Below are 26,484 nucleotides of genomic sequence, written 5' to 3'. Positions count from 1 at the left end.
GGGCAGGCAGGAACCGCTCCAGGGGCCTTGAACCACTTCGTGTTTCAGGTCCACCTATCTGGGGATGTGGCGGGACTCTGGGAAGAACTTCTCTCCTAGCCTGGTTGGCCTCCCTCTTAGAGGTTTCACAAGGGCTGGGGACACAGCTCAGTGGTGGAGTGCTTGCCTAGCATGCGTGAGACCCTGGGTTCAATCCCAGTACCACAAAAAAAAAAAAAAAAAGAAAAGGTTTTCACAGTACAAATTCACTTCTCCACCTAAACTGGTGTTTCCTTAAGACAGTTCGTTCTGAGAGCAGAAAGTCAATAAGTGCAGACATACAGCACAAAGCAGCCTTTCCCCAGGGTGGAGAGCCAGCCCTGACCTTCTTCTTCTCTTTCTTTTTCAAGCTGTACATGGTGCGCACCATGTTGGAGTCACTCATCGCAGACAAAAGTGGCTCCAAGAAGACCTTGAGGAGTAGCCTGGACGGACCCATCGTCCTCGCCATAGAGGACTTCCACAAACAGTCCTTCTTCTTCACGCACCTGCTCAACATCAGTGGTGAGCCCCAGGGCCCCGGTCAGGGGGGCGGGGCTCCCACCTCCCAGAGCAACTCCAGAGAAGTTGCAGAGAGACCAGATCATGGACCCAGAGGGCCATGTTTTGCCACCAGGAGAGAAAAATATATATGCTTTCTGGTGGACGTGGGTAGAAAAGGCCAGGCTCAGAGCTGCTATTCTGACTTAGCTGATTTTGTGGGGTAGATGTTTGTGGCTTCTTTGTCAGAAGTCCTTAGGAAAGGAGGATTAAAAATAGCAAAGCCCACACTAGCAGAGTGGGCAGTAGGCATTGAGGATGCTTTTTGTAGTGCTGGGGTAGGGCCCAGGGCCCTGTACGTGCAAGGTAAGAACTCTACCGCTGAGCCTCACCCCAGACCTCTAAATCAGCTTTTTGGTGTTACCTGGAATCAAACCAGGGCCTCGTGCATGCTAGGAAAGCACTGTACCACTGAGCCTCCCCCTAGCCATGCGGCTGAACCACAGCTCTGAGCTCACTGGCAGCTCACTCCTCTCCAGAGAGGCTCCCAGGCTACTCTCCCCCACTTTGGTGGGATGCAGGTCATGCTAAAAGGTTGCACAGGTCAGGTAGAGGAAAAGCCGAGTCCTACGGACATGAGCGTCTTGATGGGTCTGTTGGTGTGTGGAAAAGAGTGATCTTAACAACCAATCCAAACTTCTCCATGAGAGAGTGGCCTAGGTAGGACCTTCAAGGCCTCTCTGAACAATAAGGGATCCAGAATGACCACATAGGTCAAGGTGCCACAATCCCATTGAAAGGAGGCACTTGGGGACTGGTCTTCAAGCTATTTGTATAAAAAACACACTTTACACTTGGAGTGTGTGTGTTTCTGGCTGGCACTACAGGGGGGGTTGATGGAAGCAGTGGGGAGTCTAAACCCCACCCCATGCCCCCTGCACTGCCCCATATAAGCCATCTTCCAGTAGATGCAAAGGTCACCTTCAAGTTCAGGATAGCAGGATCTACTAAATGGCTATAGATGAAGTCCCTGCTGTGCCTCAAGCGTGGTGATGACAAGAGCAATAAAAACTAATTAAAAACTGCAGAACTAAGATGCCGGGTGGCCCCTGGCTGTCACTCAAGGTTCTTTCCCTTCTGCTCTCAGAGGCCCTGCAGCAGTGTTGCGACCTCTCCCAGCTCTGGTTCCGAGAATTCTTCCTGGAGTTAACCATGGGCCGGCGGATCCAGTTCCCCATCGAGATGTCCATGCCCTGGATTCTAACGGACCATATCCTGGAAACCAAAGAACCTTCCATGATGGAGTAAGAGGCAGATGTGGGCCCACGAGAAGGTCTCTGGGGTGCAGGGGAGGATAGTGCTTGCGAGCTCTCTTCTTTCCAAAGAAAATCCTGAGTGGACTGGAGACGGAGCCATGTGCCCGCTGGGGAGAGCTCAGGCCAAGGACCAGGTCACACATGACCATTTGCCTCAGCCTTGCAGGGACTCACAAGTTCCAGCCTGTCCTCCCTAGGCTTGTCAGTCCTGTGGCAGCCCTGCTTGGGCAAGGATCATCTCGTGGGATCTGAAAGCTAGTTTTCCTTATTGCCACCCCATTTCTTTTAGCCCTAGACCTATTTTTCTGGCTGTGGTTTCATTAGCATCTGAACTTTGTATTTCTATGGGCAGACATAGAATAAGTCCTTCCCAAGTGGAGGCACTGGGCAGGGACATCAGGGAGGGTACACAGGTGTCCTTCCTAACTCTGAGCCTGCTCATCATCCCACCCAGCCCTCTGTGTTTCCCAGGTGAGCATAAGTCTGTCTTTCTTAAGTGAGAGCATTAATAAACCACTGGCTCTTGTCCCTCCTGTCCAGGTATGTCCTCTATCCCTTGGACCTGTACAACGACAGCGCCTACTATGCCTTGACCAAGTTTAAAAAGCAGTTCCTGTACGATGAGATTGAAGCTGAGGTGAGTGGAATGCTTCTTTCGCTCCTGCAATCCTATCCCAAGAGTTTGGACCTTTCGGATCTTTAGCTTTCAGTGCAAAGTCGGTGACTTGCTCTGGAGAGAGCGAGCTTCAGAGTCACCGTGATTGTCCAAGGTGATTCTGTGTACAACTTCAGACCTGACCGGCTCCCTTTCTTCTCCTCTCATCCCCAAACTGTTCTGCACCATGAAGGGTGTTGTGTGCTATGTACAGACACCCAAACTTTATCTGATGTTTCTGTTGACAAACATGCCCCTTGGCCACCATAGGGCCAGGGACGCACACACCTGAAGGGCAGTACACTCTCAGGGTGATAAACCTCAGAGAAGACCTCACAGCCCTGGGCAAGGCCAGTTCTAGGAGGGAAGCATGGGGTCAGAGTGAACATCCACACCTTACCCTGTATATTCTTTGCCTGGAGGAGGGTCCAGTGGGCACCTTGAAGTCCCAAGTCCAGGGAAGAGGCCTCAGCTACCTGGGTGGGAAGGCAGACCTACACATTGCAGTGTGTTTTTGCATTCTACATAATATGTGGGGTGTCAAATAAAATATATGAAAGCTTTTGAATAAAGAGTTGACCTCATGGAGCTGAGAATTTAATAAGAATTCAAGATCAATCCACTAAATTCAATCTGTCTCCTTTGAAGTTATTCTCATACTCTCCTGCTGCCAGGGGATTGTCTCTTTAAAGTCCCACCATTGGCCATTTCCTGCTCTGGCCACTGTTGGAGAAGATGGTTCTGGTTTTCTGTGTCTGGTGTGAACTTATCTTCCCCTTGAGCTTCATAGTCTACCACTTGAATGTAAGACCTTAAAAATGAGAGGTATTTAAGAAGAGTTTGAAGAAGGGGCTTTTACATTTCTTTTTTAAAATATTTTTTAGTTATAGATGGATGCAATATCTTTATTTTGTTTATTCATTTCTATGTGGTGCTGAGGATCGAACCCAGGGCCTCACATGTGCTAGGCAAGCACTCTGCCACTGAGCCACAACCCCAACCCCCGGGCTTTTACATTTGTAATGGTGTCTTCATAATCAAATTTGCAAAGTCAAGTCAGATGGGAGGAAAAGACAAAGTCTATGAGAAGAGCTGGGCAGGGTGGGAGCTGCAGGGTTAGCTGACCACAGGGAGTCATGGCTGGACGTGTTGGAGGTCTTGCTGTGATAAAGCTAGACTCCCTTGACATTTCCTGCTTTGTTTTCACCAGGTGAACCTGTGTTTTGATCAGTTTGTCTACAAGCTGGCGGACCAGATCTTCGCTTACTACAAAGCCATGGCTGGCAGGTAGGAGAGCCCCAGGGCTATTATGATCAGCGATCTTTCTTAAGACGGGTACCTGCAATACATGGTGTTCTATTGCAAAACCTCCCTCCTCCTTTACTTCTAAGGAACTGGGCCAATTCACGGACCCGAGCTTGGTTCTAGAATACATTAAAAAGGAAAATAGGCAGATGTGGTCCTGGCTTCATGGAGCCTATAAGGTAATGGAGATAAAAACTGATAAATGGAAGTTATGTGCTGTCCATGAGGAAAAGTTCATGGGGCTATGGGGATATGTCAGCTAGAAAGACTGTCTAAAGGAAGCAGCATCTGAGAAGTTAAGTAAACCAAGGGGGAAAGACAGGACAGGAAATTGCAGGCCAAATGTACCTCTTGTGCAAAGTCCCTGTGGGGGAAGTATAAAAGTGAGAGCACGCCTGCCTCCTCACACTGGAATGGGGGTTTAATGTCAGTCAATACCCATCAGTATTTCATGCACAGCCACAAGGGGGCAGGCTACGGGATGAAGCTGGATGGGTAAGCAGAGCCAGATCATGCTCACTTCGTAAGGCCTTCATCTTGGGAGGATGGAACATCACAGAATGGTTTCAAAAGTGCAACCGTGACTTGATTTGATTTTTATTTGGGATACGGGGATGGGAAGGATAATAGAATGCAACAGACATTATTACCTTATGTACATATATGACTGCTTGACCGATGTGATTCTACACCATGTACAATCAGAAAAACGAGAAATTATGCCCCATTTATGTATATCCATGTGCATAAATGCATCCTACTGTCATGTATAACTATTTAAAATAAATTTTAAAAAAAAACTTTTAAAAAGTTCACTCTTTTAAAGATATGAAAGTATGGATAATGGATTGGGGATGAGCAAGGGTAGGTGTGTGAAAACCAGGCAGGAGGCCCCCGAGACGTCTGAGTCAGAGACATGTCAAGTTTTCTTGCCAGTATATACTGACTTAAACTCCTGTACATTCCGGGGTCTCGAGAATCTGTAACAGGATCTAGCCACAGGGGTATATGCCTGTGATCCCAACTACTCAAGAGGCTGAGGCAGGGGGATTGCAAATTCAAGACCAGCCTGGGCAACTTGGCAAGACCCTATCTCAAAAAAAAAAAAAAATCAAAAGGACTGGGGATGTAGCTCAGTGCTAGAGAGCCCCTGGTTTCAAGCCTGGTACCACTAAATAAATAAATAAATAGAGAGAAAGAAAGGGAAACCTCCAATTTTATCATGGATTTTTATTCTTATCGAAAACCCAAACTAAAACCTGTAATTTCAAGGCTAGGTTCTTTTCCTAATTATTATGGTTTTGTTTTTCTGTGAAAAGGATTTGCTTCAGTTTGCTTTTGACAGGTGGGGTTGCTCTGATACATTTCAGACAAAAGCTGGCACATAGATGTGGCTATCAACGCAGGATGTGCATTACATAGAGTGACTGAAATGATGGCAGGGACAGAAGCACATCCCTGGGATTTCAGGAGGACCGAGAGACACACCCCCATCACACAGTGGTTGACACCAGCGTGGGTGGATTGGATGGGTCGTGGTTCGGGCTCGGAGCTGGGCTGCCAGCTTCTGTGAGGCAGTTCTGATGGTAGAAATGTTGATCCATCGTCTGTATAAACAGACTTGGGCTAGTTGGACCCTGGGTCCTCTGTGTATTTGGTTTATAAATATCCTCATCTGAAATACGTCTCTTGGTCAACACGGTGCCATCTGTGCTTTTCAAAAGGGTGTCAGGTTGGGAAATTCAGAGAAAACCCAGGAGGGGAAGAGTGACCTAGGTCAGTCCTGTCCAATAGAAATAAAATGCAGCCTCAAATGGGATCCAACGATGTCATTTTACATTGATTAGTAGCCGCATATTAAAAATGAAAGAGAAACAGGTAAAATTAATTTTAATAATACATTTCACCTAACCCAACATCTCCAAGTTACCAGAATCTCAACACATAATCAATATAAAAATCATTAAAGAAATAGCTTTCATTCTCTTCTTTTTTTCTCAGCTTTCAAACTCTAGTGTGCATTTTACAGCACATTTTAATTTGAACCAGCCTCATTTCAAGTGCTCAGTGCACGTGTGGCCCGTGGCTGCTTCATTGGACAGTGCCAATTTAGAGTGTATCTCTTTCGGCCTAAAACCTTGAAATGACCTCCAATTATGCCTAGACCAAATCTCATCCCTCAGCTGGGACACACATGGCCCCATGATCTGGCCCCTAGACTGAGGTAATTGATGCATTGTTGCCATATTTTCCAGCAAGCCCTAGTTTCTATCCACCCTGACCATCTTGCCTTTTCTCAAACAGGGCCAACTTCTTATGTCTGTGAGTCTTCCCCCAGACGATTCTATTTTTAATCATTCACATCTCTGTCCTACAGAACCACTGTAGAGAGACTTTCCCTGACTTCCTAACCTCAAACGATCCTATTTTAGATTTTCAAAGCCCTCTTTATTCCACACCGTCTGCCTCTATGCTCCTAACTCATAGGGTTGTTGGGAGATTAAAATGACTGTGTGTGTGTGTGTGTGTGTGTGTGTGTGTGTGTGTGTGGTGGGGGGAGTGCCTGGTAAATAGTAAACACTGCCCATCCACATGGTTACTGTTTTATTCCTCTGCTTACTTGTGTACCATCAGCCTCAGTTCATTCAAATGTAAGCTCCATGAGGACAGGAGCTTGGTAACCGAGGTACCTGAAATGATTCCTGGGATATGCTCAGCACGCACTCAGTTGCTGTGTTTGTTAGTTTTCTGCCCCTGTGACAAAATACCTGAGGGAAACAACTTAAAGAAGGAAAGATTTATTTTGGCTTACAGTTTCAGGAATTCAGTCCGTGGCCAGCTGGCTCTGTTGTTTCTGGGCCTGTGGTGAGACAGAACATCATGGTGGAGGGGTGTGGCAGAGCAAACCTGCTCACTTCATAACCACCAGGAAGCAGAGAGAGATGGAGTCAGGAGCTACATAACAAAATATGCTCTTCAAAGACATGTCCCCAGTGACCCACCTCTTCCAACAAGGCCCTATCTTCTAAAGTTCCCACCACCTCCTAATAGCGCCCCCAACTGAGGACCAAATCTTCAATTCATGAGCCTTTGAGGACATTCCAGACCCCAACTTTAACTTAGAACTTAGAAAATGTATTTCCTATACTGAGCTCCCATGTCTAAAAAGATTTGAAAACCCCTGCTGTAGAGCAGAGCGAACGAGATAGCCCTTCAGGGGTCGGTCCTGTGGTCTGAAGCAGCCGCAGCTGAGCGATTGAGAGCCCTGCGCTGCCATGTTGATGGGCCTCTTTGATCTGGTCCTTTCCAGTGTCCTGCTGGACAAACGCTTCCGAGCTGAGTGTAAGAATTATGGAGTCATCATCCCGTACCCACCGTCCAACCGCTATGAGACGCTGCTGAAACAGAGACACGTCCAGGTACGTGGAGAGGTGTGGGCTGGGGAGGGACTCTGCAAAGTGACGGTGGGGGCTGGAAATCAGGATTCTGCATGGTCTGCCTGAGAACAGCCCGGTGTGGGCCTGAGCATAGAAGTCACACATCTCAGAACTTTACAAACATAAAGAGCTTCCTCTGGTGCCCGTTTTAAGCTTCTTGGCTCATCTCCTGCACATCTCTGGCCAGTAGTGGCTACCAAACCCTTTGTCCTGCCAGGATAAGCTGCAGCCCACTTTTAGTAGGCACTGCCCTGTAGACGTGGATAAATCCTCCCCAAACAGGGACCAAGTATGTGCTGGGCTCAGTGGGGGCAGCCTGTGGTGCCTTTGAAGAGAAGCATGTCAGGTTAGACCTAGGGCAGAGCTTGTGGTTTATTTTTGTGGAGTGGTTCTGTTAACAAACTCAACCCCTGATGGAGAGGAAACAGTTCAGGGAGCTCAGACACATTGCCCCACCACTTAAAAATATGAGCTTCCAGGCCTCCCAGGGGCAAAAAGACTTTGATACTATGATGTCTGTGTGTTTTGTGGTCCCTAGTGCCTGGTGAAGGGCCAGGGTGGAGCAAGAAGGTGCTTGAGGTAAAAGGGGAGTCTGCCTTGGAGATGCTGGACATTCCCGTCACTGAGAAACCCAAGGCCAACTGAGAAGCCCACCCCCGCCAACGTGGGCTCACTGAGTGCTTTCCTTGAGCCTCTCAGAAGACTACTTCTGTCACTTACAGAGCAGCCAAAATTAGCCACAAGATAATAAGTACTGAGGGCTTCATGTGCGCACAAGATGGCAAGACGAGGCCATTGGTGGGGAGAAAAATTTTTCCTAAGAGGGAAGCAGAAAAAAGTAATAGCTAAGAATAATCATTTGGTACCTATCAAAGCACAGAGCACACAGCGGGTGCTCATTAAATGTTGATTGTTATCTCCACAGCATCTCAGTAATGCCCACATGTCTCCCAGCGGAAATTATCTTAAGCGATAGTTTCCATCCTTTAATCAGCCCTTCATCCTCTCGCTTTCAAGTTCACCCCCAAGAAGACACAAAACGGGCCCTTGCTGAGGTGGCTGCCGTCCTCTGGTGACGGAGCTGAGTACAGGAAAGATGCAGGAAGAGCCTCAGGGGTAAATTTAGGATGTCAGCAGCAGTTATAGAGGCCAGAGTCTGCCCTGAGCCTCCTCCCAGAGCCTCGCCGGCTCTTTTCTCCGTATTTATGTTTTAAGACTGCAGGGAAGCCCACACTCATCCACCTGATAGCCAGATTCGTGATGAGTAACATTTTATCATTTTGGGGTCACTTTCTCCTGTATGTATTTTCTCTCTCACACACATATGGTAAGTGTGAGTGTGTGGGGGGAGTGTGTGTGTTAATATGTATACTTTTTTTTTTAACCATTTGAGAGGAAGTTGCAGGTACGACTGCACTCCTCAGCCCATATCTTCCCAAGAACGAGGACATTCTCCTACAAAATCAAAAGAGAATTGCCATTCTTGGGAGATTTAATGATGCTCCTGTCTATATACAGTCCCTTTTGTCCCAGTAATGTCATCGGTAATTTTAATCCAGTTTCCTGTCAAGGTGTTGCATTGGGTTGTTAGGTATCTGTGCACATTTTATGTAACCTTTCCTCTCTTTCTCCTCCTCCCTCCTCCTCTCTCTCCCCCTTTGCCTCCCCTCCCTCCGTCACCCTCCCTCTCTGTCGCTCTCTGCCATCCAGCTGTTGGGCAGATCAATTGACTTGAACAGGCTCATTACGCAGCGCATATCTGCCGCCATGTATAAATCCTTGGACCAGGCCATCAGCCGCTTTGAGAGTGAGGACCTGACCTCCATTGTGGTAAGAGCTGCAGACCAGAGTCCTACCTGGAACTTGTTGTTAGCTGGTACAGGGCTAAAGAGAAGAGGGGGTGTCTTTCCTGTCTGAACAGAACTGGACAGGAACTTAAATGAGAATAGTCTTACCCTCCTGACTGAGTCGGGTGATGGGTGGAAAGTGGAAAGGCATCTCCTTGAGATCTCTAGAGACAGCCCACCTTTAGGCACAGCTGTGTGTCCTTGGCATCTAAGAAATTGAGCAAGTGGCTCTCAGAAGCTAGGAAAGGTGGCACTACAGGGCGGGCTTTATCATTAAACAGTAATGCACAGACCAGAAGGGCTCTGCAGTTGGTTTATTGCTCTTCTGTCACCATTTGAAATCCTTAATAATTTGTTAACATGAGACCCCAGATTTCCATTTTACACTGTTCCCTGTAGATTATGTAACCGGTCCTTATGTACAGCATGGGCCGGGCCTTTCCCTTCTCCTAAAAAACAGCAATTTAAACTGCTCTCTACTCATTTTAAGAATTCTCTCTCCAGAGTGACTGGTCTTTAAGTGAATCAGAGAAGACCATACTAATGATCTTTAAAAATGGCCATAAGAAACAGATGAGTAGAGGGAATGAATGAAAATCACTATTAGAGTACCATAGCTGTAACGGTTGTGAACAAGATCTATCAGTGCGAAGATTACTGGGAAGAAACTTTGAGAAAAATACCCTGTGTAATTCTTCTATGATGATTCTAGAATAGGCACATTGTTAGAGAAAGAAAGTAGAATGGTGGTTACCAAGGAGAGGAGACTTAGTTAAATAGATTCAGAATTCACTTGAGCAGGTATGTTTCCAGAGATGGATGGTGGTGATGGTTCCACCCCACGGTGAGTGTGCTTGATGCTGCAGGCCATATGCTTACAAATGGCTGGGACGGTGAATTTTATGTGAAGGATATATGCTTTTTATGAGATACATACATCACCCATAAAATTAAATAAATTTAAAATAAAATATATATGTGCCTTACTACAAAAAAATGTAAAAACAAAAAAAGAACTTAGAGAAGGAATAGGATATTGCAAAGTCAAATTATCTCCCCAAGGATATATATCATTGACTTCAAAGAGGACGAGAGTAACGTTACAATGGAGAGAGCTGACAGGTACCACCTAACCACCTGTCAAGGTGACTATCACCAGCCCTAAGAGATAGTGGTGTTGCCATCATGTGTTCTTGGCAAAATGCATAGTCTCAATCTAATCAGCAGAAAATATCCCCTACACCAAAATCATGTGCCATTCTAACAACACAAACAAAAACAAATCAAGTATATGGTACTTTTCAAAAGTATAAGATCGTGAAAGACAAGGAAAAATTCGGAAAAAAATGTAGATACTGGAAATCAATGACAACTGAATCATGACTAAAAGCCTCATAGAATCCAGGATTGATTCCTAGAATGGGGGGAAAAAAGGATCTTAGGGGGAAAACTGGTGATATATGAGTAAAGTCTGCCATTCAACTAATGACACTTTATCAAAGTTGATTCCTTACTTTTGGTAATCATGTGAATGGGTATGCAAGATAGTAATGTTGAGGATATGCAGGTTATGCTATTTTTACAGTGTTTCTGTAAGTCTAAAATTATTCAAAAATAAAGAGTTTGTAGGAGGTTGTTTTTTTTTTTGTTGTTGTTGTTTGTTTTGTTTTGTTTTTTGTTTTTAAGTGAACAAAGTGATAAAATAAAATAAACTAGGACTCTAGAGTCAGGCAGACCAAGGGCTCCAGTCCTGGCTCTGCCATTTGCTGGCTGGGTGATCTTTTCCAAGTGGTTTCCTCATCTGAAAAATAGAGACGACATTAGAATCCACCTCATAGTGGGGTTAAAAGAATATAACAAGATACTAAATGGAGCGAATTTAGCATAGTTGTATTTAGTAAGCACATAATAGTGGCTATTAAAAAAATAAAATAAAAGATGAGGGAAAAAAGACATTTGGAACTGCAATGCAGCACTCCCAGGGCAAATTCCCAGCAGCCTTTCTTAGCAGGTCTAGCCCCAACAACCCACTCCCACCACTCACCCCACTCCTACCTGAGGCTCACATGGGTGACTCATGCGGCCACTTACTCCAGGACACTAGAATAGCACACATTTTGCTGGAAAATCATCTGGCCACCTCTATTTTGTGAAATTCTTTTTTCTCTGATTGTCTCCAAATGGTAGGAATTTGGTTTTCTTCTTTTTTGTTTATCTGGATCGTCTAGTTTTCCACTAATGAGCCTGTCTTATGGGGGAAAAAAACACATGGTTTTGGATGTGTGTGAGAGTGTGTCTCCATGGCCTCTTCCCACCCCTAGAAAGGCACTGAATATTCTTTTAGTTGGGAACAAAATCAAAACAAGCAGTTAAAGCCCTTGATCAGATAGAGGCTTACACCTGAACACCCACATCCTGTGAACCCATGGAGAACAGAACCCAGGGGTGCTCTCTCTCTGGGTCAGGACAGCCTCCACAGGCTGTGACTGAGATGCTCTGTCTCCTCCCAGAAACAAAGCCAGGAATGTGCTCTCCCTCCCCCCTGAAAACTCTATTCTGAGATGGGGAAGCTGCTTGATTCCCAGCTGGGAAAGCATGCAGAGATTTGGGACTTAGTCACCCTCCTTTCGCAGAGCTGAATCTCAGTGAGATCTGAGGCTGAAGTTGAAATTGGCAGCGTGCAGACTGTGTTTTGTTTAAGCTGCATGCTGTATTGAAATTTGGAGGTGATGTTGAACATTTGGAAGAAGTCAAGTGCAACTTCAGCTCTGGCAACACCACCAGACTGGCACTCCCAGATAGCAGCAATTTCCTGGAAGTAACTATATTTCCCTTAAATGGATTCTCTTTAGCTTGCCAACAGGCCCCATGGGCACACTTGAGTCACATGTGATCCCCCCAGGCCTTGTGGAACCTGAATATGAGTGCTCGGTTCTCAGCTGTCCAAGGTCACAGAGCTGAAGGTCATGGAGCTGGTCCACACTTGAGTGTGGCCAACACTTGGGTCTCCTGATTCCTTCTCAAAAGCTCTTTCCATTACTGATCTAAAGTTCTTGTCCACTTGGCTGTTTTATTTTCCCATTTTGCTTCCCTGGGTTGCCCCTCAGTAAACTGGCTTTGCCATAAAAAGTTCATATTCTCTCAGAGGGCACTAAACTGTTCCTGTGACCTTCTCAGCCCTTCCTGCACCTTGAGCCTGCAGATGCCTGCACTCTTCTGATTACATAACATGGAGGAAGAAATGGCCCTACAGTTCCAGCCACCCCCGACATCAGCACAGTCCTAAACTCATTCCTTGGGACTCCCTTTAAGTGCTAATGTGCACTCGTGAAACTTAAAATCGCAGGATGATAGGACAGAAGTTTTTCCCTGGTTTCTCATCTTCAATGATCCTTCCCCGAAATAGAGTACCACAGTATACCTGTGGACTCAGTGATGTCAGGAATAAACTCATGAACAGTAACCCACTTACTTATTCATTACTCATCCTAAGCAAAGGGGAACAAAGATACAGGAGAGCCAGCGAAGCCCCAGGAGACAGAAGCAGAAAGCGGGCTCTGTGTTTCTGCCCTTCATTCACTTCCGGGTACACAGTGACTGGAAACTTGTTCTGGCTGCCTTCCCAGAATTGAAATCCAGATTTTGAGTACCTTTGGGAAAATTTAGGATCTGTCACCACTAGCCCACGCTGATGGGGCAGCCATCAGGTGCAGTATCAGGAGCAGCAGGGCCACCTCTATCTGGCAGGGGCTGTCCACTCTGCCACAGGTATCCTACCCTGGGGCTCCTTCCCTACCCACCTTGTCTTCCTTTCTTAGCCTTTCTGACCCCATTTATGTTTTGCACACTTTCAGCCAGTTCTCCAACCTCAGTTTACGGCACAGTTTGACTTCCAGGGTGGTAAATGTCCACCAGGGAACTTAAGATTAGAAGCGCAGACTGAGGCCTCCACTGTAGCCGAGGGAACCCCCAAAGGATGAGGGGAACTTGCAGTTGATGAGAGTGGAACTGGTTCCCTGCCTCCCGTTACTAACTTCATTCCATATCCCTGTCATTAAGCCGCCCCTCTGACCATCCCACCCACTGTGGTCTGGGAAACTGCCCTCGTAGATGTTCTTCCAGCCACGTTTGCCTGTCAAAGCCTGTTCACAGCCCTAACATCTTTATTCTGGGTCCGTGACACAGGGACCAAGAACTCCTGGTTTGGAATCAGAAGAGCTAGATTCACATCCCAACCCCTGTTATGTACTCCCTGTGACCTTGGGCAAGTTTCTGAACCGTCTGAGCTTCAATCCCCCTCTCTATGAAACAGGAACAGTTGTACCTATCTCAAAAGACAGCATAGCCAAGACAATATGGGAGTGGCCTCAAGAGACACAGAATGTGGCTATTTTCCTTCTCTGCATGAGGTTGTGTTTTGGTAGCAATGACACAGAAGTTACAGGACAATAAGAAACCAAAGCAAGCCAAAAGGGTTTCACTGTATTTTTATTTCCCAAAAAATGCAGAGTCCCACTATGCACAGGTACCTACCCTAATCCTACTCTCTACCTGAAGGTGGGATATCAAGTGACCAGGGCCTACCGTGCACGGGTCTCTTGTCATCATGGGCTGACTACAGACTACAGATGCCTTTCCTACTCCTGTGTGACTGAGTAGTTTACCATGAAAGGAAGAGGCTCTCTGCCCCCACCTTTTTGGAAAATTCCTGGGAGGTACACAGTGGTTAAGCAAATATACTTTGGTGCCTATCTTCCTGGATTTGAAGCCTCCTCAAAGCCTCAATTCCTATGTGCTTAAAATACGGACAGCAGCAACACTGACCTCATGGACTGTCGTGAGCTTGAAGTGAGTTAACACATATAAAATTGGTACATATTAATGAGGTTGAACCGTATGAAATTGCCAACAGTTGATAGCATGTGAGTTAACAAAACAGAAACTTCATATGCTTCAACCTAATAATAAGCTCTAGCAGGGAGTAGCTCATGTTGCTTTCTGCAGGGCAGAGAAATAGCTTCTGGTGATACACAGTCACAGTGTTCCAATTTACTTTACTTGTGACACTGTGGGACATATAGAAACTGGAGAGCAATAAACATATTTCCTATGCAAATGGGTACAAGCAGGGTTCACACATGCTCAGTGGTCTGTCTCTTTGGCTTGAGTTCTCTTTGGCTTGCCACAGACCCTGTGGGCACACTTGAGTCAGGTGGCATGCATGCATCTGATCCCAGCCCACCGCCCTTCCTTGCCCGCACTATAGTCTGGCAATTTCTTCCACTTTTCAGAAGCAGGGAACTTCATCCCATGCGACTGCAGAGGGTCCCAGGCCTCCTGTAGGAGGTTGAGGTAGTGTGAGGGGCCCTCACCTGAATGAAAGGAGTCCATAAGATAACACCATGTATGTGGAGTCATGTGCAAGTCCTGAGCAGCCACGGGTTCTCTCTGGCAGGAGCTGGAGTGGCTGTTGGAGGTTAACCGCCTCACGCACCGGCTGCTCTGCAAGCACATGACTCTGGACAGCTTCGATGCCATGTTCCGGGAGGCCAATCACAACGTGTCGGCTCCCTACGGCCGCATCACCCTGCACGTCTTTTGGGAGCTGAACTTTGACTTCCTCCCCAACTACTGCTACAATGGATCCACAAACCGGTAAGGGAGTCCCTGTGCCAAGTGGGTTGGGTTGGGTGGGGAGTCAGGGTTGCCACCCACTGCCTCCTCCACACTGGGCCCAGCGGTGTGTCAGTATGTTGCTGTGACAGGCATCTGGTGCTGCCTCTGCTGGGTGCTGTGATGGAGGTGAGGTTGCCAGGGAGCACCCAAACCTTATCCTGCTTCTGAGCCCTCAGGCTGGAGGACTCGGTATCAGGCAATCATATGACGGATGGAAGGAGAAGGGGAGAAAGCCCCCGGGCCTTAAGAGGTCATACCTGTACCTGATCCAGTCCAGGAAGTGGGAAAGCCCCCAGGGCCTTGAGAGGTCACAGCTCCACCTGATCCAGTCCAGGAAGTGATGCAAACCTTGAAGGGGGTGCTCTCCTCTGAGGAAGTAATGCTGAGCTGAGATACAAAAGAGGAGTAGCCATAAGTCAAGTCAAATAGCAGAGGCAGAGAACCGAAGCAAGGTTGCTCAAAAAACATGACATTAGTGAGGATGTCACTCTGGAGTGAGAATGGTGCTGTGACAGATGAAGCAGGACACGGGAGGAAGCAGGGACATCAGGGCTCCAGAGGCCAGTCAGGATTATGCCCTTAGGAACCCTGGAAGACTCGGAGGAAGGGGAGAACCACTAACACACTGAATATGTGTAAGGACACCCATGTGTTGAACGCTCGTGTGCAAAGCAGGCATAGCCTTTCAGGGCACACAGAAGCGTGACAGAGTGGAACTTGCCCCCTGCAAAGAGCACACGGGCACTGAGGAAAGACAAGACCTCATCCCTGTCCCCCCAGAGCTTGTGCCAAAAGTAACCTACAGAACAAGTACAGAAGGATGTTCAAAAATGCTCCCATCTGCAGGTCCCCTCAGTAGTCCCAGGGCCTGGCTCAGGGCCGGATTAAATGAGTACGAGTTGAACGAACTCTTATGGAGTGTATGGGAGGAATCCACAAGTGCACCTGAAAGGACACACAGACCATGACAGACTTCCAGTCCTATGAAGACATAGGACATTTAGTGCACTTGAGTCGGGAGCAGCGAATGACAACTCAGGCCACAAACATACCTATTGCTCATTGTTTTTGCACAGCCTACGAGCTGAGAGTGGTATTGATATTTTTGGAGGGGACACGGGCGGGTAGGGAAATCCAAAGAATAGTAATATTTGGTGACACATGAAAATTATTTAAAATTCATGAGGTATTTTGGAGCAGTCATGCTCCTTCATTTGCTGTCATCTGCTGATGCTGCTTAGTAGCAGAGTTGAGTACATGTGAAGAGACCAAGTGACTTGCAAAGCTGAAAACATTTGTTTCTGGCCCCTTGTGGAGTTTGCTGAATCCACTTCTTGAAATCAAAGTGGAGGTGGAGCCACAGAGAGGCCATTTTCAGGCCCAGCCCTCCCTTGCTTGCTTCCTGTCCTCTGAGCAGCCACAAGTCCTGAATTGAGCCTGGGAAATCTGGGCTGCAAGTTTTCCCATTGATGAAAAGGATTAAAAAAAAAAAAAAAAAAAGGAAAAAAATGACAATTGTTGAATGAAAGGATTGTTGAAAGAAGAATGTTATGAATACTTTTGTAAGCAACCACCTAGGACATAGGGCAGTTGTGCCAATGTGAAACTTCACCTGGTCAGGGAGCGTGGGCCTGCAATCTTGTGTCCCCTGATGGATATTATGAGGATCACGTTAACCCCTTCCCCATGTCTTTTCTTTTACTAGTTTTGTCCGAACTGCCATTCCTTTCACCCAAGAACCACAGAGAGACAAACCTGCCAATGTCCAGCCTTACTACCTCTATGGATCCAAGGTAGGTGGTCCTGCCCTGTGCTGCCTGTGAGAAGGTTAGTGAGAAAAGGCAAAGGAAAAGGTGTTCCCAGAGTCAGAGAAGCCAGAAGGTGTGGCAATCAAGAGGCCACAGTGAGGTCCAGGCAGAAACGACTGCAAGTATATTCATCTTTATTTGTTAACAACTAGCAGGCATGGGGGTGGACAGAGACCTGGGTGCTAGGCGCTGGGTGCTAGGCAGTGAGGACTGCACTGAGCAGGGCAGGGAAGTGGGGCTGTGGGGCTTCTCATCTTGGCTTCCAAGCCCCTCTGTTTCTCAGTTGATTTGTTGCGATGTTGTCCAGCGATTCTGGGATTTTGTGCTCCATAGCTATAATGGATTTGCAGACAGGAAGAGGTTGGGTGGGTGAAGCTCTGAAGGGAATTGCACATGGCTGAAGCTGGAGCCGAGAAACAGGTCTTTTTCATTTCATTGCTGCTGATGCTCCCGTGTGTGCATCCTGATGCTCAGTGACCCTCCTAAATGAAGCTGTCAGTCCTTCTTTGCATTCCTTAAACAGACACTTCTCATGTACCCACCCTGGGCCAGATATGGACTAGATTCTACACACTGCAGCCTCCTTAGGGATGAAGCAGACGTAGCCTTTACCCTCCTGGACTTGCATTTCCACCCCTCCCCCCAGGTGGGGGCACGGGAACAGTGTTCCCAGAGCCTCACTAGTACCACAATATGTATAGATTTGTTTCCTACCACGGGGGTTTATATGGGCAGAACAAAGAACACTATCAAGGTGTGAAATGTGTCATTTTTCTTTCTGATGGAATTAAAAAAGAGCCACCTTTGACCGCATTTTCAAAAGTAAATAGAAGTGGACCTAAAAGAAGAACCAACTATGTGGCTAAAATTGTGTGAGAAAAAGTCCTCTGCTAGGTTGGGAGCTCTGGATTTGGAAGTGTGATGAACACAGATGAGTTCCTACCACTCGGCTCTAGTGGTGGGCTCTTGGAAGGTCTTAGGGTGATGCTGGAAGAGAGCCGTGGACTTCTCCAGAGCAGACAGTCTCTCCAACTGATTGTCTCAAATCAAGGGAAGTTAGAGATACCATCTGAGGTGGTTCACAGGCATGGTTTTAACTAACCTTGACTCAAAGTAAAACCAGTGCGTCCTTTTTTCAATTTACTTTCAAACCTTGCGATAGATTAAGACAAAGGACTTACGTCAGTGCTCATGTCTTTAATACCTCTTCAGCACTGCCTGAGTCCCACCCCCCTTTCTTTTTATCAAACACAAGAGAGCAGGTCTAAGCTCAGAGTAATTGTCAGACAAGTGTGGCCAAGACAAATTTAATATTATTTTGTTTTCTTGACACTAATACTCATCTCTCTTCTATTTATAGCCAGAGGGTACTGGTTGTTCATATATGGGGTGATATAAGGCTTAAATGAGTTTAAGTTTAAAAAACGAGTCAATTTAAATAAAAATATTGTTAGTAATAATAATAAAGAAAGTTGATGGTTTAAAAAAAAATGAGGATGGGGTATAAAGTGGTCTCTGACTGCCTTAAATCTGGAAAACACTCCAAAGAAAGACCTCTCACCTTTTTCCAAAAGAATGAATGAAAGCATAGCTCAAGGGGCCCACTGGCAACTCACACATATTCTTCAAGTATTGTGTATTTATTTAAGTCATGCATTTTTTTTTTTTTACTTTATAATACGTTCACTTTTGATTGAATATTAAAAGAATGCCTCGATTCTTAACTGGGGCCCTCAAATGGACACATTGAGGAGATCCGTGTTTGCCCTTTGGCACACCCAGGAAGTGCACCTACCGGATTGAGAGATTTCATCATCAGGCATCACCCAACCCAGGGGATCTTACAATGGCACTGACATTTAAGGGAAGAGATATGGGGAGTCTATAGGCACATTTTTACAAAAGACCTACTGTCGGGGGGCATTAGGCTGTATGATGAGGGCCATCTCCTCCCCGCCTCTCACTCCCTGAAGTGAGGCACTATGGCGGGTTGATCACCTCCCTCCCTGGCTTCCTCATCAGGGCCATCCTGCTGGGCTTCCGGTTCTGCTCCAGCTCCTGCTCCAGAGTCCTTGCGTGGCAGTTCCACCAGGGGGAGCCCCTGCAGGTCTTCCTCCCTCTGACCAAGGGCCGGGGCCTCCTCCGGCCATCTCACTAGCCCATTGGCTTCCTCCATGTGGCCAGCTCTGTAAGACCATCGAGGCTCATGGCAACGGATGCACCAGAACTGGAGGCAGATGAAGGCCAACACAGCTGTGAAGCAGGCCAGCAGGATGGCCATCAACACCCAAAGGGAGATTTGGGGATCCACCAGGGAGCTGCCCGCAGCCAGTGGACTCTTATCCAAGGTGTGGAACATGGTGCAGTAGTGCCTGTAGGGGAAGGCAGCCTTCTTACAACTGATGCAGAGGAAGTAGAGAGTGGAAGGGGCGAGATGTTCCAGCACCACGGAGCTGATGGTCCGAGGCACCTTCTCCTCGTGGTGGAAGCTGTAGCGGAGATAGCCGGAGAAGATGCTGTTCCAGTTGGGTCTGTACATAATATGGTAATAGTCCTCCAGACAGGGCTCCGAGGACGACCAGGAGATGATGGCGCCCGTGTAAGAAACGTTCCCAACCTCGATGTTCATCCCGATTCTGGAACCAAATCAAAGTGAAGAGTGACATCCCCCTCCTTAAATATTATTTATCATCATCATAGCCACCACATCTTGAGCGTGTGAGATGGGCACTGATATGGACCCCATGTTACAGACCAGCAAATGGACGCCCAGAGGTCACCTTACTTAGCTTGGCTAGCAAAGGAGCTGAACAAGGAAAGTGCAACTCATGTCAAAGCTGGTATCCTTGGTTACCCATCCAACCTCAGCCACATCCCTCCCTGGCTCAAATCCTGTAGGTACAACATCACTTCTACCTCATTGAAAAAAAATAAATAAATAAAAATAGAATCAGTAGAACCTCAGGGGCCCCACCTTAATTGTCCTAGGTCTGAGACCTCCACGCAAGCAATTATTTCATCTAAAATCTCTCTTCTTGACCTCCTGCCTCTGCTCCAGGTGTTCTGAGCTCAGTTATCTAGAACATTGAACCTATTCTTTTTTAGACCCCCAGTTACATTGCCCATGATGAATGGAGATTCACTTCATCACCTGCCAGCAGCTGATTTCACCTTAAATCTTGTGCTTTGGTTTTGTTTTTTCAAGGCCAAAGGTACCAGGAAATTAGTTTCATAGGTTGAGATAATCAGCTTCTGTAGAGCATGGTGCTACTGTTCAGCGCTCCAGGTATTATGCCTGTCAGTGATGGTAATAACCACCCACAGCAAGTGGGCCATTGCTCTGTCCAGGGCATGTTACACACTTCATATGCAATGATATTTAACATTATTCTGCATTCCACCTGGAGAGCTGCTTTGCAGATTTCCATTTTGCAGATGAACAACCTGAGGTCACTCAGCATTTTAATGAATAGAAAGAGAACTCAAAGCTGCTTAACCACTTCACTTCCAAATGCAAGGCTACTGGATTTAGTAACAGAACATTTTTGCAAATTAAGGATCTCAGTTGCTGTTTTACCAAACAAATCAAATGAGCTCTCTTTAGACTTCCAGCCTTCCCTCTTGGGGAAGAGAAAGCCATCTTTTGGTTTCTCTTTAATTCTGAAAGATAGAGTTGCCCTCCACTGAGTTTCCCCTGGTGAAACATAGAGTCAGCTGTGGTCAACCTCTGTATGCTCTGGTAAACATGTCACTCTGCCCCTCCTCTCCCACACAACACAGGTTTCATTTCAGACTGCAATGACATAGTAAAAATCAGTCAATCAGATTTTTAACCCGAATCAGATATTGAGCCAAACCAGCCCTTCTCTCTGCTCGGCCTCCCCCCAACCTCATGGCTTGTGCCCAGGTTTCCAGGGGAGTTGAGCTACAGAAAGATAAATTACAAAGTGTAATTTTTCAATTCTTGATTTTCTTCTCTAAAGATGGCAGTGAACTAAAGTACTCAGGAAGGGGAATAGTTCCTTTCCCTTTGGCTGGAAATTTCCTCTCCCTAAATAGGGCCAGAAAGGAATGAGACAGGTGTGCTCAGATCCTCCTGGGGACGGTTGTCTGGAAGGAGAGTGAAGGTCTGCACTCCCTCTGTGGTTTCCTCGTACACATTTATCCTCCCCCCACACCCCCAGCATCCTACACATGCTACAAACACACTTCCAGCCATAATGAATACAGCTTAATTCATTCCCTGTAAAACATATCAATGGCCTCTGCAGAACCCTTCCATCAGGAGTGATCAGGAATCCCGCTCTGCTCTTGTCACGCATGAATCTTTTTCTTCCATTTGCCTCCTGTCTGCCGCTGGCTGGTTTTACAGCCTGACTTCCCTACAGCAGACATTTTTAAGCTCTTTCTGTCAGGATGCTATCAGCATCTTCAGCCTTTAGGACCAAATCCATCTCTCTTATTTCTTTTACTTCCTCAGCTCTGTTTCCAAATTCTCCCCTATTTTTAGCTGTTCTTTACCATCACCTGGCCTCTCTCCAAACAGAGAGTGAAAGGAAAAGCCGTCTCCATTTCCAAGTCGAGCTAGCTACATCTCTTACCTGATGCTTGCAGTGTGTCTGGTTAGAGCTTTACCCTCCGAGGCAGCGTGGACCAAAGCCCAGAGAATGGTGCCTTCTCCCTCCTCCGCCCTGGGCTCTCCTTGATGTCTCTCTCACCACTGAGTAATCCCACTGTCGCCCCCGATGCTCACATTATTCATTTCTTCACATCAGCATCATTCACCATGGCAACCAGCAGGCTTCTACGCACGATGCTTTCAGGGACCAGTCTGGAGAGGCTTTTGCCCATTGAGAGAAGCTCTCATTCCTTTGGCCAAAAAGGAAAAAAAAAAAAAAAAAACCCTGCAAACGATCTCGAGGATGCACTAATTCTTCCAAGTTTTCTCTCTCGTTGACTAGTGATTATTTTCTTGCCCCATCTAGATCCTCTCTGGATAATGGTTTTAAATGCAAAGATGATCTTCTCAGTTAATTTACAACTAACAGTAAATCCATCCTCATCCTCTACCCCCACACCCACCTCCTGCATCTTAAAATGTTCTTTCTTTATTTTTGTGTCCTGTGACCTTGCCTAGTTACATGGTCCTGGTCGAGCCCTTTAATTGCCCGAGTCCCAGTTCCGACATATGTAAGGCATTGGGCTACATCTGAGTGGCAGATAGAAGGTGTGAGAACTATTCGTAGCCAGTTCAGAACCCTTCTCAAGCTTTCCCAGCCATCCCAGCACTTGCAGAGGGTTGATTAGTGTCCCCTCAAAACGCATATCTATCCAAATCCTCAGCATATGACCTTATGTAGAATTGGGAGTCTTTGTGGATATGATTAATCAAGAATCTCAAGGTGAAATCATCCTGGATTCAGGGCTGGCTGCAATCTTTAGAGAAAAGAAAGATTCACACAGAGAGACACACAAAGGGAACAGGCCCTGTGAAGAGAGAGGTAGAGATTGGAACGATGCTACTAGAATCAAGGGAAACTAGGAGCCACCAGACTCTGGAAGAGGCAGGGAAGACTTCTCCCCAGAGACTTTAGAGGGAACGTGGCCCTGTCAACCTTTGATTGCAGGCTTCTGGTCTCTAGATCAGTGAGAGAATAAATTTCTGTCATTTTATCCCACCAAGTTTGTGCTAATTGGCTGCAGAAACCCAAGGCATCTAGTCCGTACTCCTGACTGGGCTCAGAGGCACAGTTCCCATCACAGTTGCTTACCTATCAATCAACTGCACTGGACATCACGGATGGAGACTCTGTACCATTCCTGGACTGGATGGTTCTCCAGTGGTCCTCTCTTTCCAGGTCTCCTAGCTGCCCTTTTCCATTCCTCACAAAGGTATATCCGCCTCTGAGATTCCAACCTTTCCTGCTGCCCTCAACCTTAGGAGAGTACCTTGGCGCCATTCTGTGGAGGAGACCAGAAAACGTCTGAGATAGAGGAAGGAGAGGAGCTCAGATAGGTTTAGACCTGGACAGTTTTACACAAATTATGTGTTTTTAAAAGGGTTTTTTTTGTTTGTTTGTTTGTTTTGTTTTTTGTCTGTGCCTCTCTATAATATGCCCCAGAGGGAGTGTGTGTGTGTGTGTGTGTGTGTGTGTTTTCATATATGTGGATGTTAAAAGGTTGATTTTGAAGAGGAGTATAGACTAGTGTTACGAGAGCCTAGGAAGCATGTAGGGGAGGCGGGTGGGAGGGATGGTTAATGGGCACAGGGTGCAATTGAATAGGAGGAATAACTTCTGAGGTTCTATAGCACAGTAGGATAACTGTGGTTGACAATGAAGTATTTCAAAGTAGCCAGTGGAGAGGATTTTGAATGTCCCCAACACAAAAAAATGATACATGCCTGACATTATGGATGTGCTAATCACCATGACCTTTTCATTACACATTGTATTCATGTAATGAAATGGCATACTATACTCCAGAAGTGTGTATAATGACTACGTGTCCATTAAAAACAAAATACAAAGCTTCTCTCTTCTTGGTTCTTGGCCAAAGGATCCAAGAAGTTCCCCTATTGAGTCACCTCAGTGATAACCACAAAGTTAGGAAGAGCTGCCTGGTTAGCCACCTAGCTGCCCAACATGGAAGACATGAGAGACATGGTCTCTGCCTGTACAGTGTTCTTTTTATTCTGTTTTACTTTATCATATTATTATGTTGTGGTACTGGGGATTGAACCCAGGGATGCACTACCACTGGGCTACATCCCAGCTCTTCCTATTTTTTTTTTTTAAGACAGGGTCTTGCTACATTGCTAAGACTGGCCTCAAACTTGCAATCCTCCTGTCTTGGCCTCCCGAGTTGCTGGGATTACAGGTGTGCACCCCCATGCGCTGCTGCCCAGGGTTCTTGGTCCTGCAGTTGCTCTGTGGCCTTCCCATAGCATTCTGTCTTCCCAGGGGCCTGTCCTAAATATGCTGTAGCACAGACAGTGTGTCTCTTTCCAAAGGCTAATAGTGACACCCAGCAAAGCACAAAGACAGAACATCTAGCCACTTGCCTGTAGCTGACAGAGGCAAGCACAACATCAGCTCATTTGGAGAAATGGGCAGGAAGTGTTTCCTCTTCTGAACATCTTGTGCTTTGGAGTGCAAATGAAATGTACTTTTGGAGTTGCTTAAGAGCTCTGTCACTTAGGGGTGATAATTTAATTTTTTTTTTTAAGTAAGAGTTCAGTCCCTAGTACCACACACACACATACACACACACAAAAAAAAATTAAGTAAAAAATTTAGAAAATTTAGCAACTGGTTCAGTAATTAAAATTAATATGTGGACCAAACTTTAAAAATATTCAATTAAATATTGTGTAATATCACAAAATTGCTTTCCAAGTGATATAAATTGTGGCATAGATCATTCAATTTTTATAGTTTTTTTTAATATTTATTTTTTAGTTGGAGGTGGACACAATATCTTTATTTCATTTTTACGTGGTGCTGAGGATCAAACCCAGTGCCTCACGCATGCTGAGCTGCAACCCCAGCCCTAAATATTTTTTTAAAGATTTTTTGGGGTTGTAGATGGACACAATACCTTTATTTTATTTGTGTATTTTTATGTGGTGACAGGTAACCAACCCAGTGCCTCACGCATGCTAGGCAAGCGCTCTATCACTGAGCCACAATCCCAGTTCCAGATCCCTCAATTTTAATCATTTCTTAGTAAATTGTTGGCCCTTAGAAATTGTGGCTGTGATCTATTTTTAGCATGGTCACCACTAGGTAACAATACCTCTGTCCAGGCCACAATTTGAGCTCAGGGAAATTCATCCTCCTTTTGTATAAGATCCCCATTAAAGTCAGTCCCCAGAGCCGGGACCAGTTCTTTGCAGCAGAGAGCAGGGTACATCTCAACAGGGCCACTACCTGGATGTCAGCCCTTCCCACCTGGGCTGACCCAGGGATCTCCCCTCACCCTGGTGACGCCTACGGTGCCACCCACTTCCCTGCCACCATCTCTCCCTGTGTCTGCCCAGTGCCATTCCCAGGCTCCACAGTGTTCCTTCCCCACCAGTCCAGAAGCATTTGTTTCCCTGGCAACCTGTGTGTGGCAGAAGAGCATCTTATGTTGCACCTTGGGCAAGTCATTTCCTTTTGCTTGGGCTTGGGATTCTTGCTCTGCTGAATGGGTATGATCAGCCAGTAGGCTGCTAACAGCCCCACATATCGCAGGTCCTAACCCTGGAACCTGTGAATACAGCCTTCTTTGGAAAAGCATCTTTGTGGATATGATTAAGTGAAGGATCTTGACTGGGAAGATGGTCCTGGATTATAATGGTGGGCCATAAATGCACCACAAATGACCTTACGAGACAGAAGTATACACATAAGCCGAGAAGGTGGATTTGAAAATGGAATAATGCAGTCACAAGCCAGAATGCGGGCAGCCACCAGTAACTGGACAAGGCAAGGAGCAGATTCTCCCCCTGGAGGGCTCTAGAAGGAATGTGACCTCATAAACTCTTAATTTAGTTAGGCCCAGTGATACCGATTTTGGATCCATGACTTCCAGAGAATCAAGTCTCTATTATGTCAAGCCACCAGGGTTGTGGTACTCTGTTAGAGCTGCCACGGAAAACTAACTGGGGGTCATGAAGGAATCACTGTGTGTCATCACATGGGTACCAATTATGAAGAAAAGTGATGACACTGGTTTTCCTCAAAAGGTTTTAGCACCTAAATATCGCAGAATGGCAGCTCTAATGTGGAAGGCTTGGCTCCTGTTCTTCCTCCTGCCCTTTCCAAAGCTTAAGAAGAAAGGAGCATCATTTCCTGAGATTTCTATAGCAACTCCCTTGGGTTTTTCAACCTGAGCAGAGACTATCCTGAAGGAACCCGGATGTTGGAGATCCAGCCCTGGAGCTCAGCAGATATCTAGAAGGAGCAGCCAGTAGCATCAGCCATCTTACCCAAGCCCTAGCAATGGATTTGAACCTCTAACTGGACTGATCAGTCCTTTGGACCATCTTCCTCACAGGCCGTGTAACTGAGTTATTCATTTACCCCATCTGCATTTACCTGAAATGATTTTAGAGTTCAGCTGCCACTTTCCAACCTGAATTAAGAGGCTGTGTATGTGGGCTGATGGCATTCATTAGACAAATTGTAACAAAAACAGGAAATTAGAAACAGTTTTAATTCCTCTTGGGATCTCTGAAAACAACAATTGTGATTCCAGAGAGCAGAGATGCAAATTGCTTACAAATTTAGTTTGCCAAATAGGCCTTGTTGTTTGGAGTGTCTGGCCGTGTTTACCATCTGGTGAGAGATGCAGGCATTACAATCAAAAGTCCACACATCAGACTTTAAAATGGTTAAAATGGTGAACAGTATGTACATTTTATCCACAGTTTTTTAAAAGCCATTCTACACAGTGCCTACAATCCAAAGATCAAACTCTTCATATATTTTTTTCTCTTGCTTTTCCAGAAAATGTAATCTGTGTCTCAGTAATAACATGATTCTAATTCCTGAATCAGGATTGGGGTTTTTTTTGTTGTTGTTGTTGTTTTTGGAAGCCTCATAAACTGATCTATTTTGTGTAGTGTGGATTTTAACAAGTTCAGCTCTAAGTGAGCCAGCCTGCACAGTTAGGATATGTAATTAGTTTCCCATTGGGCCAAGTGGTTGTAACATGAGTCGGTGAACAGAATTGGTTCAGCGTGCGAGATGAGTGGCAAGCGTCCAATGTCTCAAGACTTGTTGCATTCCTGTTTTTCTTTGCCAAACCCCAGAAAATGCCCAGGCTCCCTTATTCCCACATTTTCTCAATAGGTCCCAGCCTCCTATTGAGTCAGCAGGTCAGATGGGTGCCCTCCGGGGGTGTGTGTGCATGTAGTTCTCAGCATGCGCGTGC

At 46.2% G+C, this 26,484-nt stretch overlaps 2 protein-coding genes across 6 annotated transcripts in view; one reads left to right on the top strand and one right to left on the bottom strand.

The window, feature by feature from the left end:
- The window catches only part of Cyfip2 (cytoplasmic FMR1 interacting protein 2), a 129,574-nt gene that overhangs the window by 65,083 nt on the left and 38,007 nt on the right, over positions 1-26,484 (top strand). For all 5 annotated transcript variants that reach the window (XM_027938620.2, XM_027938621.2, XM_071612022.1 and 2 more), the window contains 8 exons: positions 390-543; positions 1,667-1,823; positions 2,376-2,472; positions 3,701-3,777; positions 7,106-7,214; positions 8,943-9,062; positions 14,535-14,734; positions 16,461-16,548. In XM_027938620.2, the coding sequence (XP_027794421.1) occupies positions 390-543; positions 1,667-1,823; positions 2,376-2,472; positions 3,701-3,777; positions 7,106-7,214; positions 8,943-9,062; positions 14,535-14,734; positions 16,461-16,548 (1,002 nt within the window). The remainder of the gene's footprint in view (positions 1-389; positions 544-1,666; positions 1,824-2,375; positions 2,473-3,700; positions 3,778-7,105; positions 7,215-8,942; positions 9,063-14,534; positions 14,735-16,460; positions 16,549-26,484) is intronic.
- On the bottom strand, positions 18,375-19,192 carry Fndc9 (fibronectin type III domain containing 9). Its single transcript, XM_027938622.3, has one exon. The coding sequence runs from the start codon at positions 19,190-19,192 to the stop codon at positions 18,524-18,526; it is 669 nt and encodes a 222-aa protein (XP_027794423.1). The 3' UTR covers positions 18,375-18,523.

Source organism: Marmota flaviventris, chromosome 5 (assembly GCF_047511675.1).
Source record: "Marmota flaviventris isolate mMarFla1 chromosome 5, mMarFla1.hap1, whole genome shotgun sequence".
Classification (NCBI taxonomy): domain Eukaryota; kingdom Metazoa; phylum Chordata; class Mammalia; order Rodentia; family Sciuridae; genus Marmota; species Marmota flaviventris.
This window is presented reverse-complemented; position numbering and strand designations above follow the sequence as displayed.

Bases quoted from the DNA above. Each gene is read 5' to 3' on its own strand.
- Fndc9 (XM_027938622.3), bottom strand. From the start codon at position 19,192: ATGAACATCGAGGTTGGGAACGTTTCTTACACGGGCGCCATCATCTCC.